Source organism: Saccostrea echinata, unplaced genomic scaffold (genome assembly GCF_033153115.1).
Source record: "Saccostrea echinata isolate AGI-Se365-2 ecotype Australia unplaced genomic scaffold, CSIRO_AGI_Sech_v1 ptg000011l, whole genome shotgun sequence".
Taxonomy (NCBI): domain Eukaryota; kingdom Metazoa; phylum Mollusca; class Bivalvia; order Ostreida; family Ostreidae; genus Saccostrea; species Saccostrea echinata.
In genome coordinates, this window is record NW_026889760.1 from 2,523,412 (window position 1) to 2,546,049 (window position 22,638).

General features: G+C 33.3%; 1 protein-coding gene across 1 annotated transcript; it reads left to right on the top strand.

Annotated features, from left to right (window-relative positions):
- The first annotated feature begins 1,069 nt into the window (after window positions 1–1,069).
- On the top strand, window positions 1,070–20,907 carry LOC133184806 (uncharacterized). Its single transcript, XM_061319885.1, has 3 exons — window positions 1,070–2,697; window positions 7,724–7,728; window positions 19,239–20,907. Exons 1-3 carry the CDS (start codon window positions 1,079–1,081, stop codon window positions 20,900–20,902), a joined length of 3,288 nt encoding a protein of 1,095 aa, XP_061175869.1. The 5' UTR covers window positions 1,070–1,078; the 3' UTR covers window positions 20,903–20,907.
- The last annotated feature ends 1,731 nt before the right edge of the window (window positions 20,908–22,638 follow it).

Here is a 22,638-nt window from a genome sequence, read left to right on the forward strand (position 1 = left end):
AAGTATGTTTTTCTCAACTATAAATATTCTTTCATAAGACTGTCATAAAAAGAAACCCTTAGATTTTGTTTCTGTTTAGTATATGGTACGTTGCCATGCTTTCAAACACTCATATACTGGATTTATGTCAAGCATCCTTGCATTCAATTATGAATTTTCAATTTTTTGACAATATACAAAAAAATTAATTGTAGATATTTTGAAAGAAAGAAATTTACAAATCTTTTGAAGAAAGTAACAGGAAGGACATTAAATTTTGAATGTCAAAGATAAAATAAAAAAAACAAACAAATAATATATTTTCTTTTCTGCAATTTGATGGAGTTTTGTAGTTTAATACTGTATTATTCAAATAAAGGTGGGGAAAAAAATCATAGAAAACCACTTTCATTTTTCAAAAATGTGCCATTCAAAAACTGGACATTTTTTGAAAATGACCCAGTTAACGAATCGCTAACTATAGTTTACAGTTCGTATACTAAAGTCTACAATCGACAAACCTAGTTTATCAACTGGAAAATCATGTTTATCTAATTTTTGTGTATTTGGCGAGCCATACATAGCTATGCACTGATGCAAGAGAGATAACTCTAATTTTGAGAACGACAGCAAACGCGTAACTGTGCTAGTTGCGAGACATGGTCTAACAGAATAAAAAAAGAATAAACAGAAGAAGACTGATGAATGTCATTCCATCACTGTAAGGCAAGTTTCCTACCTCGGTAGAAAATTCGGAAAATTCATTATCATTATATAGAAAACGTTTGTGGCAAATTTTACTTTCAGTTTGTGTATTTATGATTTATCACGACAAGGCCAAAGTTCATTAAACTATGGATATGCAAAAAACTTTCCAAATTAACTGTGATGAATTAAGAACAAATGATTTTTAAGTAACATGTAGGGCCTACACGTTAAAATATAAATGTAATAACTTTTTGAACAAGGAAGTAATATTATGTTAGTATTCATTCACTATAATTCAAAGAAAAAGTATTTATTATAATTTACTAAATGGACATTTAATTTCAATGTCAAAACAATTCTTTTTTTTATTGATAGAACTTCTACAGAAACCATGGACCCTCACCTCAATGCCCAGGATGTGGTCAGATGTGACCTATGTGAGACAGCTCTAGTACAGATGTACTGTGATTTCTGTCATGTCAACCTTTGTAAACACTGTATTGGAGAACACATTGCTGATGAATATGACAAGCATAAAATTGTCCCATTCGATCAAAGAAAGGCAACCTTGATCTATCCAAAGTGTGCAACACATCCATCAAAAACCTGTGAATTACAATGCAAGGAATGTGATATTCCTGTTTGCTCTTCATGTTTTACATCAAATCAACATAAAGGACACAGTTTTTCAGACCTTTCAGAAATTTACAACTCAAAGAAAAATGTTATTGCAAAAGATACAGAGGAAGTACAAAATATTATCTCGCCATCATATGAAGAAATCACCAAAGACATAGAAACCCAGATAGCTGACTTGGATGGAGAATATGAGAAACTTACAGCAACAGTGACAGAACATGGGGAACAATGGCACAGAGAAATTGACAATGTCATTAATGCCATGAAAAAAGAAATTGAGGATTTTAAAATAAAACACATTGACATTCTGAAGAAACATGCAGAGGATGTCAAACGAATACAGTCCCTTATTGAACAAACTCTGTCCAACTTGAAGAAAATTGAAGAATCAAATGAAGTGTCCATGACCATGGAATACAGCTCTAGAAATAAAGAATTCAGCAAACTTCCTTCCAAAGTTCAGGTATCACTGCCTATGTTTAGTACAAAACCAGTAGACAGAGAACAGCTTTACAAGTTGTTTGGAACTATTGAACCATTATCTACGACAACAGAAGAAAATGGCTACAAAATGAAGAAACCAGAGACATCAACCAGAGAATTTCTGGAAGAACCAGAACTTGTCACTATTATAAACACTGGGAATAAAAAACTCCGCAGTGTTACCTGTCCCAGTGAAGAAGAAATCTGGACAAGTGGACATGAAGTCATTGAAATGAAATGCTTCAACATTCAAGGCTCACTTAACAAGACAATCAAATCAAAATCAGGGGGAGCACCAAATGATATAGCAGTGACAAATGATGGGGATCTAGTGTACTCTGACTGGAAAGCAAGGACTGTGAATAAAGTAAAGAATGTACAGACAGAGGAGGTGATCAGACTACAGGACTGGGTACCCCAACAACTCTGTGTCACCTCCTCTGGTGATCTCCTGGTTACCATGCACAGTGATGATCAAACACAATCCAAAGTTGTCCATTACTCAGGCTCCACAGAGAAACAAACAATCCAGTTTGATGATGAGGGTAAACCTCTGTATTCAGGAAATAGCAAAATTAAGTACATCAGTGAGAACAGAAACCTGGATATCTGTGTGGCAGACTGCGGAGCTGGTGCTGTAGTTGTGGTTAACCAGACTGGAAAACTCCGATTTAGATACACTGGACATCCTTCTACTACAAAGATTAAACCATTTAAACTCCGTGGCATCACAACAGACAGTCAGAGTCAGATTCTGACAGCAGACGGTGATAACAACTGTATCCACATCCTAGACCAGGATGGACAGTTCCTCCGTTATATAGATAACTGTGATCTGAAGAATCCATATGGTTTATGTGTGATGGAAAATAATTTGTTTGTTGCTGAGTGGGGAGGAAAGGTTAAGAAAATTAAATACCTTGAATAAAGATGTATATTTGTGTATATGTTTTTATAAATAGAGACTACTTTTAAACTCACCTGAGCTATACATTATACTGATGTAGGTGATTTCTATGTTTGACGAAAGAGTTGCCATGGACATTAAATTGTCCTTCAATATAAATGATACTCTCCCTTCAGTTTTTGGCCTGATGTATCATTCGAGGTCCATGATTTTTGCCTTTCTTTGACTCTATTTAATTTAGTAAAAATAAAAAAAACAGAAGAATTGTTTTGTTGTAATCCATAATACATATTTTTGTAAGGTATATATATATATATTCATATTTTTCTCTTTCCAGTGAACTTATCACACAGATATAGAATATATCAATACCATGACATAATATTCTCAGAGCAATGTATAATTTCAATGAAACGGTGTTTCATTATTATATAGGGACAAAATAATGAACCTAATGATTTTACCATCTGCAGGTTTTTAGGTCACCTGAGTCACTCAGGTGACCTATTGCTATCTGTTTTCGTCCGTCGTCGTGCGTCGTCAGTCGTCCGTCGGTCGTAAACTTTTGAACATTTTCAGCTTCTCCTCTTGAATCACTGAACCAATTTCAACCAATTTTGGCATATAGCATCAATGGGTGAAGTGGTACAAAAATTGTGAATTTCATGGTCCCTGCCCCCTTGGGGCCTGAGGGTTGGGGCTAAAACTATCAAAATTAGTGCTATCTTTAAAAATCTTCTTCTTTACTCCTGGACATCAAGCAGTCAAACTGTTGGCATTATTGTAATAAGCATTGAGCCCTCTACCAAAATTGTGAAATTCATGGCCCCAGGGTCAGGTGTTCTGGTGCTAGGGCGGGGCTATATAGATCATATAGTGAAAGTGCATTATTTCTTTGAAAATCTTCTTCTCTACTCCTGGGTATTATTTAAACAAATTAAATACATAGTTATGATAAGCAAGGGTGACTCTACCAAAATTGTGAAATTCATAGCCCCAGGGTCAGGGGTTCTGGTGCTAGGGTGGGGCTATATAGATCATATAGTGAAAGTGCATTATTTCTTTGAAAATCTTCTTCTCTACTCCTGGGTATTATTTAAACAAATTAAATACATAGTTATGATAAGCAAGAGTGACTCTACCAAAATTGTGAAATTCATAGCCCCAGGGTCAGGGGTTCTAGTGCTAGGATGGGGCTATATAGATCATATTATATAGTGAAAGTGCATTATTTCTTTGAAAATTTTCTTCTCTACACCTGGGTATTATTTAAACAAATTAAATAGATAGTTATGATAAGCAAGGATGCCTCTTCCAAAATTGTGAAATTCATGGCCCAAGGATCAGGGGTTCTGGTGTTAGGGTGGGGCATATAGATCCTATAGTGAAGGTGAATTATTTCTTTGAAAGTCTTCTTCTCTACTCCTGGGTATTATTTAAACAAATTAAATACATAGTTATGATAAGCAAGAGTGACTCTACCAAAATTGTGAAATTCATAGCCCCAGGGTCAGGGGTTCTAGTGCTAGGATGGGGCTATATAGATCATATTATATAGTGAAAGTGCATTATTTCTTTGAAAATTTTCTTCTCTACACCTGGGTATTATTTAAACAAATTAAATAGATAGTTATGATAAGCAAGGATGCCTCTTCCAAAATTGTGAAATTCATGACCCAAGGATCAGGGGTTCTGGTGTTAGGGTGGGGCATATAGATCCTATAGTGAAGGTGAATTATTTCTTTGAAAATCTTCTTCGCTACTCCTGGGTATTATTGAAACAAATTAAATACATAGTTATGATAAGCAAGGGTGACTCTACCAAAATTGTGAAATTCATAGCCCCAGGGTCAGGGGTTCTAGTGCTAGGGTGGGGCTATATAGATCATATAGTGAAAGTGCATTATTTCTTTGAAAATCTTCTTCTCTACTCCTGGGTATTATTTAAACAAATTAAATACATAGTTATGATGAGCAAGAGTGACTCTACCAAAATTGTGAAATTCATAGCCCCAGGGTCAGGGGTTCTAGTGCTAGGATGGGGCTATATAGATCATATAGTGAAAGTGCATTATTTCTTTGAAAATTTTCTTCTCTACACCTGGGTATTATTTAAACAAATTAAATAGATAGTTATGATAAGCAAGGATGCCTCTTCCAAAATTGTGAAATTCATGACCCAAGGATCAGGGGTTCTGGTGTTAGGGTGGGGCATATAGATCCTATAGTGAAGGTGAATTATTTCTTTGAAAATCTTCTACTCTACTCCTGGGTATTATTGAAACAAATTAAATACATAGTTATGATAAGCAAAGGTGACTCTACCAAAATTGTGAAATTCATAGCCCGAATGGTCAGCGGTTCTGGTGAAAAGGGGGGGGGGGCTCTATTGATTATATAGTGAAAAAGCAAAATTTCTTTGAAAATATTCTTTTCTGCTCCTGGTTAAAAAGCAAAGAAGCTAAGTGTATAGTTATGATGAGCAAGAGTGCTTCTTCCAGAGTAGTGAATTGCATGACCCCTGGGTCAGATGTGCTGGTGTAATGGTGAGGCTCTTGATAATATAGTGAAAATGCATTAATTCTATTAAATAATCCTGTCTACTCTTAGTGTTACAGTGTTTTTTTTCAGTACTTTGGGACTGGGGGCTGAGGCCCTCAGAATTGGGAATTTCAGCGTCATTTAGGCTAAATTGGGAATCTCCCAGAAAACCCAGTCACTTAAAAAGCTTGTCAAAAAGCTTTGCTTTTGTCTTTGCATTAATTTAACAAACAATTGTTATAACAAACCAAGACTATTCTTGGTATGAATTATCTAATTACTTGCATCAAGAACAATAGTGGTATGAATTATCTAATTATGAAGAAATCCAACATGGCTGAACAACAAAACCTGCTTTAACTTCACTGAAAAACATGCAATAAACAAACTGAATTTGATCAAATATTTTGTAAGTTTTTCTTTGGGAAAACTTCCACTACATTTTTGGAAATACAGGCATATTTTCAGTTGGGACTGGGGCCGAATATCGGCCCCAAATCGGCCCTAAAAAAATCACTGCAGTGTTAAGCAGATTAACACAAAGTGATTACTTATGATGAGCAAACTTCTGGTCCCAGGGTGAGAGGATCCGGTGTTTCTCGCTGGGGGGGGGGGGGGGGGGGCTGTATTGTTGATATAGTGAATCTGGAATAAAAAATGCATTATTTCTTTAAAAATCGTCTCTGCACCTGGGCATATCAGAGGCAAAACGAGTAAAAGTTTTAATAAGGAAGAGTATTTTTACCAGATTTTTGAACATCTGGACCATTTGGTCAAGTGTTCTGGTCCTGGCCAGGGCTCTATTAATTTGTATTCTACTGAGAGGAGTTATTCCCCTTTGCCATTTACTTTTGATAATTAATCACTGTAAATAATGTACTTGAAAGGTTAATAGAACAAGAGAATTACGCAAGAATTTTTATTGTATAATACAAAAAGTACTTTCATAGATTTAATGATCAGGTATACTTGTAAGTAATAGATAAATAAAAATGAGACAAAAATAACTTGTCTTTTGAAATGTTCATCAAAGATCAAGAGAAGCCAATTTAAGAGATTTCAACAAGGAATTAAAATAATACAGAAACACTGATAGATTGCTAATATACTGTATGGTGATAATGATAAATGGGGAACAGATTAGAATCTAATTTATGAACTGTTAATGAATACTAATTATTTTGTTGATCCTGATCACCCTATTTTTCTTGCTTTTGGGCAAGAAAGCTTCACCTTTCAGTTCATTTTCTACTCTATGGATCTCTAAATTGTTGTATTATACTCAGGTGACCGTTAAGGCCCTTGGGCCTCTTGTCTTAGAAATAACTTCTATTTGTTTAAAGTTTAGGACATGGTCTATGCACTTGTATATAAACAGATACTGTAGATAATGTTTTGGTCTGTATCTGTCATATTTTTGACACTTTTAACAGTTGTTAGTTTAATTAATATCAATTTTCAAGCTAGCCTCTCTGGAGAGCTTGAATGTACATGTATTAAGTATAATCAACTAATACCTACAATTTATTTGTATTACTGAGTATATGTATGTGAAAATTAAATCAATGATATGAATGTTTACTTTCTTCTGAAATGTTTATTTGTTACATTTAATACTATATCTAGCACTAAAATTAGCAATATATGTATGAATTACTTCATTAAATTTAATATGATATTTTAATTTTAAAGTAATTATTTAAGGTATGTCACTCGTGAAATTTGTTATATCAAGGATTTTTTGAGAAGTATATTTTGGATAAGTACTCATATAGTATGACTCAAAATCGCAGAGAAAATGGGGGGGGGGGGGGGGGCAGTGTGCATCTAACTGAGCTACGGTACAATTAAGTTGACTTTTTTGCATTTAAATTGTAACTCTTTGGTTAATCACTTTAACCGTTATCATATTTTATAAGTTGTAACTATGGCAATTAACATAATCTTATTTTACGTAAAATAGTTTGAATAATATTTATCATTGAACAAATCATGCAAATTAATGCGCGTAATTTATTGTGTGACCTTTTTGCACTAAAAAAAGTCTCATATTTGGGGTATTGAAAATCTAAATAGGCAATGGAATATTTTCTTGTATCAAACTTTTTATGACTGAAATGCTGATCGGTCAAAAGTATCGAGTAGTTTAAAATAATGAAAGAAAAAGTTGGGGTCAGTGATGTAAATTTTGAAATATTGGTCAAAATATGCGATTTTCAGGCAAAAAACTGTGTAAATTTTATCTCGACTTCCTTAATATATCTTCATTTCTTGGCAATGTTTGTTGAGCGAAGGTGTAAATGTTGTTATAAAAATATAAATTGAGACCTATATTTAATATTCCAGGCGTATCATAACGGAAAATATTCTCTGAGTAAAAGTACGTGAGGCTAAAGTTCCAAGATATTAAATTTAATAAATGTGTAGATTTGCAGAATTTTCTGCTAAATATCCTTCCGCCACAAGAAATAGTCCCTTATAAATCTTGCTTCTTTGTGAATTTTTGAGCAGTTTTTTAATTGAATGTTGAACATTTTACATTGTTTAATTTAAATATGTTTTAAAGATTGAATTGTAATAAATAGTTTTTAAGTAAGAGGTTCTGACTGAAATTTTCTAAAAGGCTGACGAGTGACATACCTTAATGAACAATATAGTCATATTCAAGAGTTATAAAGAAAAATTTTTCACCTGATTAAGAGAAGTTTGTAGGTACATATATCCGCTTACCACTCTCTGAATTAAAATCAGCAGATTAGAAAAATACTTGTAACTTTGTAAGCATACTGCATGCTTCTTCTACAGTTCCTATTACTAGAAAAGAATCATATGCAAATGTATAGACTTCATGAATATGTCATTATTCTTTTTATCAAGTAAAATAAATAAAGAATCTGAAATGTTTCTTGTTCTTCTAAGTTATTATAGTTCAACCAATTCATCTTGTCTCATCAGTCAACTGGTTTTTCAGCATATTTCAAGATTTTCAGTGGAACTGGCCATCTTTATAAAAGAGCAAGAGTTATCTTATAAAAAATCTAAATAAACATGCAAACACACCAAGACAATTATCTGCATGAGAGTAATTCCTTTTATAATAAATATTAATGTAATTTTATGACTAAAGGGAAGGAATACTCACCTGGGTCACCTTTCTTACAAATAAAAATGTTGATCACTGAAAGCTTAAAAGTAGCCACCAACTTTTTAAATTATTTCAGCAATTGTAATTATTTTATCAAGTATATCAAGGCTAAAGGTAGGCACCTTGATTTAAAATAAACTAGAAATTTTCACTACATGGAGGATGGTTGTATATTAATATAACTAGTCCTTCTGTTCTGTCCCATATATCTATTTATTTCCATGCTTAATATGGGGGAGGGGGTAATGTATTGAACAAACCTGAACTTTCTCTACATGGTGATAAATGTAGTAGTCCTGTTTTTGAGACGAGGATTTTGAGTTTCCCTATTTATTCTTATGTCAAAATTTTATCCCATATTGTAACCCCACATATCTTCACCATGTATGCACTATAGGTGTTTATTATACTCCCCGCTTGAACAGTGGGAGGGTATATAGTGATCGGGATGTCCGTCCGTCTGTACGTCCCTCCGTCCGTCCGTTCTGTCTGTACATCCGTCTGTTACGCTTTGGGGTCCCTAATCTCTTATCCGTAACTCCTCTTATACCACTGAATGAAATTAAATGAGAATTTCACAGAGTCTTCGTTACATAGTGCCATTGTGCACCTCCTATTTTATTTTTGGATCGAATACATATTTTGGGTTTGCCAGAGCAAAATATGGACATGGCCATTCTTTCTATAATATTGAAGGGTACCCATCTCTTATCCCCAACTCCTCCTATACCACTGAATAAAATTTAATGATACTTTCACAAATCTTTATTACATAATGCCATTGTGCACCTCCTATTTTACTTTTTGATCTGACATTTATTTAGGGTCTTCCAGAGCAAAACATGGACTATGCCATTATAACTATATGGGAGGTGGGGGTATCATTTATTGAGCTCATTGCTCACGATACCTCTAGTTTATTAATATCTTGTATTAGCAAAGTACAGTTCTTCCTTTCTTGAGAAGATTTTGAAAGAACTACGGTAACTGATCGAGGGACCATTAGAACAAAGAACTGGGTACGTAACGTATAACAGAGCGGCCCTGTCTCCAAATTTGATTTCAGTTTTTTACAAACATGCCTACGATGTATCTTTTCAAAATCTTTTTTTTTTTAATTATCACAAACCTTTTTTCCGTCAGACGTCTCGAAAAATGGGGAGTTTTCCTTAGAAATTACAAATTTTGACGTGATAACGTCATCACAGCGTTACTGATTTTAACGTTACGTTAAAAGAAATCTGTAAATTCTCTGAACAGGAAACTAATTACTTTAACCTGCCTTATGTTCCAGAAAACAATTTTGAACTTTTATTTCAATTCATCGTAATGTATCTTTGATAGCTGGAAGGAGTATAATAATTTAGAGGAAAATAAAATTTTATTACAAACGATTTCATGAGACAAGTAATGAGCTTGATTCATCCATACAGACGAGACAAGGTACTACTTCTTTTAAAATTGTGCTCGTATCAAATTTATCATTCCCTTATGTAAAAATGATTTCTTCAATCATTTTCCGCATTGTCTATGAAGTTACATTAAAATTTTTTTAAAGATACATGAATCAATATGAAAAAGAAAATTGGAACGTCCCATATAAAGTACTCAAAATTGGATTTTTGGCAATGAAAAAGCCATCAACACCACTCCCCTTTTAAACAATAAATTAAATGGCAGCGCTATTAATTTCTTATTTTTTTTTTATTTTTTTTTTTTTTTTTTGGATAAATGTATAAATTACTCACTATTACGAGGTTACGAGGTGTCTTAAACTGCGTTAAATTCTTTTTCTTTGATGTTAGGATTTCTTTTATAGATCGTTATTTATTCATTCCAGTGGATCCACTTTACTGCATGGTTCATGTAAAATACACTTTCCAGGAATAATCCCCAATATACCTACACACAATCACTTTCTATGTTAAAACCACAAGATGAGACCGATTATAAGAGTCCTGATTGATGAGGCCATTCCAAGTTTTTTCTTTGTTTAGCTTCCATCCGAAATTCGAAAACCTATCTTACTATCTGAGAAAACACACAAACCAAAAGGGGAAAAACGCAGCATTTTCAGAACAGTCCTAGAATTTCTTATTATTATTTGAGACCTCTCCTCGCCATAAAACTTAGTTAAACTACTAGTTTATTGAAATAAAAAATTTAATACTCCACTTAAAAAAGAGAGATGTCAATCCCAAAAGAGTAAAATGCATTTCAGAGATTCGTATGTGTTGATTTTAATTTGAGTTAACTTTGTGTTTCAAAGCTTTGTATTTATCAATTTTAATTTGTGTTTGTCTTTAATTTCATAACCTCAAAACCAATTCGTTCGCATACACTGCACATAGAAAAAAAACTTGGAATGGCCTTATCATAACTTGAGTTATAGACCTTGAAAAATTTTGCTTCAAATAAAAACCGTGAATCTCCGAAGGCTTAAGAAAAAGGGTGTGCGATTTGTTTAGATCCACTTTTCGATGAACAAAATATTTTATATAGCCAATGCTAATAATTTAATTTTAGAGACAAACACAGTACTTTGCATGTACATACTCATTATTTGATTAACAAAATCGAAAATTATATGCCTAAATCTGTGTAGTGAATTCGACAAGAAATTCACACGAATTCTCGGGAAGGGATTCAGAAGCTTGTAGTACACTCTAACGGGCATAATTCCCTAAAACTAAAAGTTATGAAAATAAGGATATAATATTATGTGTATGATTTACATATAGAATTTATCCACGTCAGCTATGAATATATGCGCATGTCGTCTTCAAAGCAATGCAGCATGAAAAGGAGACACTTGCATTGATATCGATCAACGGTCACCGTCGAGTGGGGAGCCAAAGGAAATTTGAAAGGGATGTATTTAGTTTTAAATCAAATTCTTGATATATTTTTTTTATTGGTACTCATTACAGTACATGTATAACTTGATTATCAGTAACACCCCCCCCCCACTTCTATTTACATAGAGACAAAATACAAATAATCGAAATGCAGAATAACAGAACACTAACATAGAAGAATCAAAATTCACTTTTACTCCTTTTTTATAAGCTACATAGATATTTTATTTCTAGTTCAGTTATTGAATTATAAATCTGATGTTATTTTGTTACTTGTGGGAACAATACGCAAAACACGTCACATTGCTTCTTTACAGAGTTATCCTTGCCATAGTTTCTTTTACATGTAAGTGTCTGATAAAAAAAAAAAAAAAAAAAAAAAAAAAAAATTTAATTTATACCTAACTAACATAGAGTTAAGAGTTATTGTAAAATGTGCTTTATAAATAAAAATTAATTTCATTACAACGTGTATTGGTAACAATCCTCTAACAAAACTAATGTCCAAATAACTGTATCTCACTTCCATTCTCCATGACCGTGTAGTGTAGGGCAGCGCCGCGAGAATTCCATCGGCATCGAAAGCAAGTTTTTTGACTTGCCTTGATAGCCGAGCGGAAAATTTTAAATAGTTTCTTTAAAACCGAGTTTAAAACTCAATAAATAGTAAAGTCAAAGGTCATTGGGAAATTTAAATAATAAAAAGAATATAATTGGACACACAGTTGATAAATTCTCACCAAATTATGTATCAGTGCATAAGCTTACATAGAAATATTTTTGAATAGTTAATTTGCGCGGCTTAAAAAATATCACAGTGTACCAGCCGTAGTAACTTCTCTGTACAACATAGATATGATGTCTTAATAACATATGACGTAAAGTAACTGCAAACTTGAGCTGACATGACCGGGAAAGTGTCATAACATTTAACATGACATCTTGAATTAATTTTAAGTTGATATTTGTTGTTTAAAGCTTCAATGTGCTGTTATGATAGTGAACATTTGCAAAATAAATCATTATTACTTTGTCTTATCTGATATGTACGTATTCAACATGTTCAAACAATAACAAAAATACGAATGTGAAATCCCCCCTTCCCCTTACACCTCCGTAGACAGTGTTAGAATTTATAAATCGTGTACATATTATACTATACTGGCACAAGTGATTTATAAGGATAGATCTACCAGAGAAGTATGTCCTCTAACTGAATTTTACTGGGGGATTGCATGTAATTTATCCCATTTTGTATGAACTGCATTGAAGAGTGGAAATTCCTCCCTAATATGTGGGTAAGTTGAATTTCTTGTGAAATATTTTCTTAAGAAATGAAATTCAGACGTGCCCCCAGCACTTTATAAATAACCAAGAATACGTATATTTGACTTATGTAACAAACCGTTCACAAAAATTTTGTTTTTCACCTGTGCCGATGCGATTTTTGTGCAACATTTAGGAAAATTTAATAAAATGTGTCCGTCACGTGATCAGTACAGTCATGTGACATCACAAAAATGCTTTTTTACCTTATTAATACCTTATTAAACTCTCTTCATAAATTTACTGTACATGTACATGTAAACATAAATTACACAATGAAATCAAAACCTAGCTCACAATACAACAGTTTATTTTTAATGCATATTGAGCCTTCGGACAGCCATATTATAGCTGCGTGAAACAGAGTTTAACACAAAATTGGAAAAAGTGAGGTCAATGTAAAAGGAAAGACCAAGGTTAGAAGTATTGATGAAGATAAATAGCTCTCATCAATATGTATAAGCATATGAAGTTTGATAAAAATATCTTGAATAGTATCTTTGAAACTGAGCAAAACACAAAATTAAGATTAGTGAGGTCAAGTTCAAAGGAAAGGACAAGGTCAAAATAGACTGATGCAGTTGAATAGTTCTTATCAATATGTATCAATAGATGAAGTTTGATAACAATATCTTGAATAGTTTCTTTGAAACTAACCTAAATACAAATTTAAGGAAAGTGAGGTCAAGGTCAAAAGTTGATGAAATTATAATTAATTAGCTATCTCCAATATGTATCAGCATATGAAGTTTGATAAAAATATCATGAACAGTTTCTTGAAATTTGAATTTGAGCCAAACACAAAACTTTTAAAAGTGAGGTAAGGGTCAAAGAGGAGGGCAAGGTCAAAAAATGTTGATGCAGTTGAATAGTTCTCATCAAAGTTTGATAAAAACTATCTACAGTGTATAAAGAAATAAAGTTTCTTTGAAACTTGGCTAAATGCAAAGTGTGACAGAAAGACAGATGAAAAAACAGAAGGTATTGATGGTGGGGCATCAAAATGATATGCACTTTCTCTAGATAGGAACACAACACAAATTGGAATGTTCCCTTAGGAACATCTTGAGTTCTTTGTTGAAATTGTTTAATAAGAACCTGACAAAAATTGTTAATGACAGTTTGACCAGACAATAAATAAAGTGCACAAGATATGCTCAACAGAAAAACTGCAACAATGAGGTTACAGTGACCTACTTTTGAGACATTATACACCTCCCTTAAGATACATCAACTGACAAGGTTTCATGATTCTATATCTCACAATGTAAAAAAAATATGACCCGGATAGATGGACCAATGGCAAGACAATTGATATTGGCCAAATGGTTCTAATAAATGTGGCAAACTATGATGTAAAAACTGCTGTTGCATATAAATATGAGCTAGTACAGTTAACTCATACATAATACAGATAAATAGACTATCCAGCAGCATGGGCGTATATATGTCCCTGGCAGCAGGCATTGCCAATATAAACCTTCACCTTTTTATAAATAAATACAATTACAGAATAGGCTCTTGTTTCGCAACATATGAGGCTTTGTAAATGTACTTACTGGTCCAAACTTGTTGCTATCCTCACACATTCTTGCATTATCCCCCTCCACCCAGCAGTGACCCTGGGAGACCTGTATTTTCTTTTTTGTGTAATTCACTGTCCTAACAATATAAGCAAACTGAATTATTATGTCAATGTGAAGCAGAACAATCTCTTAATAATTATAAAAAATAGTAATAGTAACAGGACAATTGTATTTGTGGTACATAATGCCCTCGAGTATGGCCCTATACACTTACAATAACCATGACCTTCCCATTGTTCTCATGAGTTTGGAATTGGTTCAAGGTCAAGATGAAATATATGGAGATAAGTATTCAAGCTCAAAAGTCCATTAAACAATACAAAATAGGAGCAGAGCAAACACGGACCTCTAAACATCAGAGGTGGGATCAGGTGCCATGGAGGAGTGAGCATCTCCTGCCGACCGGTCACACCCGCCGTGTGCTCCTTGTCATGATCGGGAAATAACAGAAAAATCCGTCGACAATTCAGTGTGTAAATAATGGCCTAACAATTAGTATGAAAAACATCAGTCAGCATTTGACTCAATGATAAATTGTATTTGCTGACAAGGTCATTGTATCGACCATAGAACTTACGAAATGATGACTTTAAACGAGACAGCTGATATTCTTGTTTCTTCAACTTGTTTGTCAATAAATTATCTCGTTTAGAAATTGTACATACGTAGAGCATGCTCTTGCGTATCGAATCAACTGAGAGATATATACCCCGTGCGCAGGTGATGAAGGTATATTGCTGCATAAGTAAGGGAAGTTGACGATTGAAAAGTTAAAGTCATCACGTTTATCATAAAGCTTGGTTGTTAGATTACCATTAACGTCTTTTTCAAGTAAAATATCCAAATATGAAACAGATGTGTCAGACTCTGTGGTATCTTTTATCTCAAGCTCACCAGGATATATCGTATCGACATAAGAATGGAAATAGCCATTGTTAGTTGACAATGCATCGTCGATATATCTAAATGTCGAATTGAAGGCCACAGCAAGTGTTTTCTTCTTTTCACGTACAAGATTTTGGACAAATTCTGCTTCATATGAATACAAAAGAGGTCTGCTAATAACGGGACGCAATTGGTACCCATGGAAATTCCAATAGATTGTTGGAAGACCTGGTCTCCAAAAACCACATAGATATTGTCAATCAGAAACTCAAGCATGTTTTTAATGTCAACTTCAGAGTACTTGTGTGTACAATCAGAATGTTTTTTAAACAAAATAATTTTGCAAATGACCATTGACAAGGTAAGTATATTTACGGGTTCCATTTTTATTGAAAAAGCAACTATCAATTATATCAAAAATCCTGGACTTTAATTTATCATTGGGAATGGTTGTGTATAAAGTAGAAAAGTCGTAAGTTTTTAAGCTGTTGATTTTGGTAAATTCTTGTGATTTCAAATTTTTTAAAAGTTCCTTGGAATTTTTAAATATCCACATCTGATTTACACCACTTCTCGAATATATTGTTGCACAGTACTCTTGAAGTTTCTCCTTCACCACTGTTAATATCTTAGTGAGGATTAAAGAAAGAGGCTTAGTTGAACATTTGCTGGAACCCGCTATGTATCTTTGTTTGTAAGGATTTTTATGAAGTTTCGGAATCCAATATAAATATGGTAATTCAAATTCATTTTGGTTGTTTGGAATATTAAAAATATTCAAAATTGACATATGATTTTGAAGAATTTCTTCCTTAGAAAGGAAACTACGAGTATAAGTTGGATTACCACTTGTAGAATTAAATTAACCCTCAGTTCATATTTCACAATCTTACAAAATATGAAGTCTTTATGATGTTTCCTTCATAAGTTATATAAGTTCTGCAAAGCCTTTATGAAGGAGAAGGCTTATTTGGAAAAATACTATTAAAGACAGGTAGCCAAAACTTCTATCTTGAAGATAAAGTTAAAGCTCCTAGCAAATTTGAAAGACAACATATCCTGCATATAAGAATTCTACACTTCTCTTTTGATCAAATGATTCTGATTGAGTCCTTTGCTTTTTTTCTTTTTTTTTGGGGGGGGGGGGAGAAAAAAAGAAATAAATTTCTGCGAGGAAGCCTTTATTTCTTGTAAATTATAAGCTTCATATTTTACACAATGACCTTGTTTCGGGATTATAACAAAACTCCTACATTATGTAAAGTCAAGGCTACCTTTGTATGAGCATAATCTTCTCCAATTCATGAAATACAAAATCTTTCACACGAATCTGGATTTTTTCATCACCAATTATTCTCAAATTGATCTTTACTTTATCCCAATATGATTTAACAAACCTTAAGTTTCACTTTATCATTACTGATAAGCTTGCATGATTATAGGGTAAATGGTACCCACCCTTCAGGACCACGCCCTCCAGCGCAATAGAACTTAGCAACAGTCAACATTGCTTGACCACGTATGATTTTCAACAAAAAAAAAAATGAATGTGCAGAATCTATATATGCTCGCTTCACCTTTATTTGCATTTGTATAAAAACATTCGTTTAACAACTTAAACAGAGATATGCTTTGCATATCTTGTCGATATATTTCACAATGTAAATTTATTTGCGGGTTAAATATACATGTACATACATGTATATTCTTTAAAATAAAAAAATGTATATATTAAGCACTTAAAAATAATGGGGGGTTTTGGGTTGCTGACAAGAAAATTTAAAATAAGCACAAGTTAATTATAACTGAATTTGGGCGTAAAGCGTTCATTTGTATTTAGCACTTTAACAATTAAGGAGAGGGAGTCTCTTGTTTGTTTAATCGGTCTGAGAAACAAGGCATTCTGTAGAATCCTTCATAAGTAAATATTAAAAGTGAAAACGTAACTCTCAACTTTTTTCAAACCTACTTTTTCCCTAAAATTATTGATTTGGGTGAGATTTTAACATTTTTTAACTACATGGATGTTTTGCAACATTCTGAAATACGTTTACTGATAGGATCTTTGAAAATTACCACTTATAAGGATATGCTTGGTCTTCTCAGTGTATCGGATTATGTTCAAAGATCAATGTTAAGGGAGGGGGGGGGGGGGCAGGTGTGTTTGTCGATCTTTAGACTGTGAGCAAGGTGAGATGCATGCATGTGTCAACCAAAGTTGATGATGTCGGTATTTACAAGTGCATGCATGTATAATTTTATTGTTTTTCTTTGCCTATCTAAATACATTGATTAAAATTGAAATAAAAGAAATCAATGATCACTGGAATTAAATTAGCATTTGTTCTTTTCTTCCTTCCTTTCTTTCTTTTTTTGTGAATTGGCCATGCATCGGACACATACCTTGGATCGGACAACTTCAACAAATTAGAACATAAAGTAAAATAAAAAGAATTTTACTTTTGTTTCCATGAGTGTAATTTTCGAAGACAGACTAGTGTAGTCCATACAGAGTATGATTTTATCGAACTTCAAGGAAATCTCTCTTTCTGAAGTTTTTTTTTTTTTACTTCTGTTAAGTTTCAGTGTTAATGAAATATTATAAAAGGTTAGTTTTAGGTTATATTTTTGATTTTTAATTGTATTACTTTGTAAATTGTATTACTTTGTAAATGTGTCTTTAAAAATATTTTATAAAAAGTCGAAGAACTCAAGTACCTATTGAAAGACGACAAGAAATCTCTCTGTTTTGTATCAATAGGTCATAGAGACGAAAAGGGTTACATTATCATGTGTATATTACAATATATATTAGATTATAAATATAAATAGGGGGAAGGGGTTAGTTTATTTTTATAGCAATGCAAGAAGGATAACTCTAATTTTCAGAACGACAGCAAAAGCTGAACTGTAGCGACTCTTGCGAGACGTGGTCTAACCAGAGACATATCTCTGGTCTAACAGAATGAGAAAAGGATAAATAGAAGAAAACTGATGAATGTCATTCAACCACAGTAAGGCAAGTTTCCTACCTCGGTAGAAAAGTCTGAAAATTCATCATTATATAGAAACTCTTTGTTGCAAATTTACTTTCAGTTTGTCACTTTGTATATTTTTTATAATGATTTGCCTCACAAGCCTGACAAGGTCATTAAGAAATAAACAACAATGTTAAAAAGTTCTCTGGGAAATGAACTTGGTTGGTCACGTGATCAAATCCTGTGAAGCCCGAAGGGCTTCTCAGAAGATTTGATCACGTACCAACCAAGTTCATTTCCCAGTGAACTTTTTAACATTGTTGTTTATTACTTTTATTTACATTTGAGACGAATATTCTGAGTAGAACTGCATTTATTACACAAACGGCCCGCCGTATTGCTATGTTGTGACGCGCAATGACCTAGAAGCTGTTTGTTCTTCAGAGTTCGCCTCGCTCCAACATTTGAATATTTACATGGATGTTAAGCCGTCCAGTTCAGGAAATAACTGTTCGTAATGAAAAAACAATGATCGCTACTGAGAATAATCTTACTATTATTGTACTAGTTCTTTATATATGAAGTCAAAAGCGGTGCTATATCGTCTTCAGTTTACATACCTTCAAAGGAATTTCGGGTTAAAAAGGTAAGCGTGATTTTAGGCTAATTAGAAACATTCTTCACACCAAAGAAAGATCTAACAATCATTTGTTGAACGAAAAAAAAATATATGTTTCAATAATTTTATCTTTTTCATCGCTTTGACGGTTCAGAAGTTCCGAAACCAGTGTCACTGTGACAGAAATATGTAGACAAGATATCGTCTCGCTGTGTGATTCGGTCACGCCATGACCTCTGACCCCCTAATAAGTTCATACAGAATTGAACATATTTTCTCTTCTATAGGTTCATCTAAGAAAAATATTTGCAAATGTAAATAATTCCAATTGAATATTAAAACTATGGATATGCAATAAAGTTATCAAGTTAACTGTGATGTATTAAAAACAAAAGAAATACAAATTTTTGTGATGATTTTTAAGTAACATGTAATAACTTTTGTACAAGGAAGTAATGCATACGTATATTACATGTATATGAGTATTCATTCATTATTCAAACCAAAAGTCATTATCATAACTCATTAAATGGGCGTTAAACTTCCATGTCAAAACAATCCTTTTTATTTATAGAACTAAGTAGTCATGGACCCTCACCACAGTGCCCAGGATGTGATCAGATGTGACCTCTGTGAGACAGCTATAGTACAGATGTACTGTGATTTCTGTCATGTCAACCTTTGTAAACCCTGTATTGGAGAACACATTGCTGATGAATATGACAAACATAAAATTGTCCCATTCGATCAAAGAAAGTCAACCTTGATCTATCCAAAGTGTGCAACACATATGCATCCATCAAAAACCTGTGAACTACAATGCAAGGAATGTGATATTCCCGTTTGCTCTTCATGTTTTACATCAAATCAACATCAAGGACACAGTTTTTCAGACCTTTCAGAAATTTACAACTCAAAGAAAAATGACATTGCAAAAGATACAGAGGAATTACAAAACATTATCTCTCCAGCATATAAAGAAATCACAAAAGACATAGAAACACAGATAGCTAACTTGGATAGAGAATATGAGAAACTTACAACAGCAGTGACAGAACATGGAGAACAATGGCACAGAGAAATTGACAACGTGATCAATGCCATGAAAAAAGAAATTGATAATTTTAAAATAAAACACCTTGACATTCTGAAGAAACATGCAGAGGAAGTTAAACAAATAGAGTCCCTTATTGAACAAATTTTGCTGAGCCTGAAGAAAATTGAAGAATCAAATGAAGTGTCTATGACCATGGAATATAGCTCCAGAAGTACAGAATTCAGCAAACTTCCTCCCAAAGTTAAGGTATCACTGCCCACTTTAAATCCTAAACCAGTAGATAGAGAACAGCTTTACAATTTGTTTGGATCTTTTGAACCATTATCTATGACAACAGAAGAAAATGGCTACAAACTGAAGAAACCAAAGACATCAACCAGAGAATTTCTGGAAGAACCAGAACTTATCACTTCTATAAACACTGGGTATGAAACACTTCGCAGTGTTACCTGTCTCAGTGAAGAAGAAATCTGGACATGTGCACTAGTCAGTGATATGAAATGCTTCAATATTCAAGGCTCACTTATCAAAGCAATCAAACCAAAATCAGGGGGATTACCAAGTGATATAGCAGTGACAAGTGATGGGGATCTAATGTACTCTGGTGGGATAACAGGGACTGTGAATAAAGTAAAGAATGGACAGACAGAGGACGTTATCAGATTACAGGGCTGGAGACCTATCAATCTCTGCATCACCTCTTCTGGTGATCTCCTGGTTACCATGTACAGTGATGATGAAACACAATCCAAAGTTGTACAATACTCAGGCTCCACAGAGAAACAAACAATCCAGTTTGATGATGAGGGTAAACCTCTGTATTCAGGAAATAACAGAATTAAATACATCAGTGAGAACAGAAACCTGGATATCTGTGTGGCTGACAGTGGAGCTGGTGCTGTAGTTGTGGTCAACCAGACAGGAAAACTCCGATTTAGATACACTGGTCATCCTTCTACTACAAAGATTAACCCATTTAAACCCCGCGGCATCACAACAGACAGGCAGAGTCAGATCCTGACAGCAGACAGTGATAACCACTGTATCCACATCCTAGACCAGGATGGACAGTTCCTCTGTTATATAAATAACTGTGATCTGAAGTATCCATACGGTGTATGCGTGAATAAAAATTATTTGTTGGTTGCTGAGTGGGGAGGAAAGGTTAAGAAAATTAAATACCTTGAATAGAGATATATGTTTGTGTATATTTTTTTGTAGATTGAAACTACTTTTTAACTCACCTGAGCTATACAATATACTGATGTAGGTGATTTCTATGTTTGACAGAAGAGTCACCATGGACATAAAACTCTGAATTACTGTCTTTCAAATTAATGATACTCTCCCTTCAGATTTTGGCCTATATATATTTATTCAAGATCCATGACTTCTTAGTATTTTTTTTATTGCGCCTCTTTTGTAAAAAAAAAAAATTGAAATGTTTCATTTTGTTAGGTATAAACATGATAAATTTGTTCATATTTTTATTTTTTCAAGTGAGTAGAATATATCAATACCATGACATAATATTCTCAGAGGAATTTATAATTTCAATGAAACGGTGCTCTTATACAGGGACAGAATACTGAACCTAATGATTTTATCATCTGCAGGTTTTCACTTTAAAACTTAATGGAATTAATTGCCTCTTTTTATATATATTTTATGATGTGTAATACATAAATGTATAAGGCAGCAGGCATATCATATATATTCCTTCTCCTTTATAAATAAATACAATAACAGAATACTAGGCTCTTGTTTTGCAACATATGAGGCTATGTAAATGTATTTACTGGTCCAAACTTGTTGCTATCTTCATTCATCCTTGCATTATCCCCCTCCACCCAGCAGTGACCTTGAGGGACCTGTATTGTCCCTTTTTGTGTTATTTACTATCCTGACAATTTAAACAAATCAGATTATTATTTTTATGTTAAATAAACCCATCTCAAAATAACACATGCATGGTAATGGTAACATGATAATTGTGTTTGTGAAACATGAACGTCCCTGAATATGGCTATATACACTTACAATATAACCATGGCCTTGCCGCCGTTGTTCTCATGATTTTTGGTTCAAGGTCAAGAGTAACACTCAAATCATATGTTACAATCTCAAAAAATGTGAAGTCTTTCTGATGTTTTCATTGTAAGTTATACACAAGCTTAAAGTCGAAAATCTAAGAGACAAGTAGATAAAACTTCTATCTTGCGAAAATCAAAAGCTCTTAGCACACTCAATAGCAAGTTGGAAAGACAGTGTATCATATCCTGCACATGAGAACTTCACACTTCTCTTTGATCAAATGATTCTGGTTGAGTCCATTGCTTTGGTTTGGCAGAAAAAAATACAATTTCTGCAAAATCTTTAATTATCACCTTCATATTTTACAACATGACCTTGGTTGAGGGTTAGAACAAAACTCCTAGTCAAGGCTATCTTTGTATTGAGAATAATCTGCCAGTGCAACATATTATTTGTTACGTTAAATATATATATTGCAATGTCATTAAGAATAGAGAGATGGGAAAATACATTGTGATATCACACACAAAAATAATCCCGAGGCATTATAAGTGTGGTCCGATATGGCTCTGTAAATGCCTAGGTTCTCTCTATACATTTATTGATAAGTATATCAAAATATATAATATATAACAAAAGTACATTGTGTTATCAAAGATTGAAAACATACATGTAGTTGGGAGTTATATGTTACTTTAACACTTTCATAGAAAGTTGGTCAAGAGAAATAAGAGCAATACAGTGTCTGGTTACAGGATGAAGCATATAATCTCAGTCAAACATTTGTATTAGGGCTGATAAACTACTACAGTCGCAGTACAGTTAGGTGCCAAATGGAAATACCGGCGAATTTTTTAGACAGAAAATACATTCTTTACAAGGATGGGCGATTC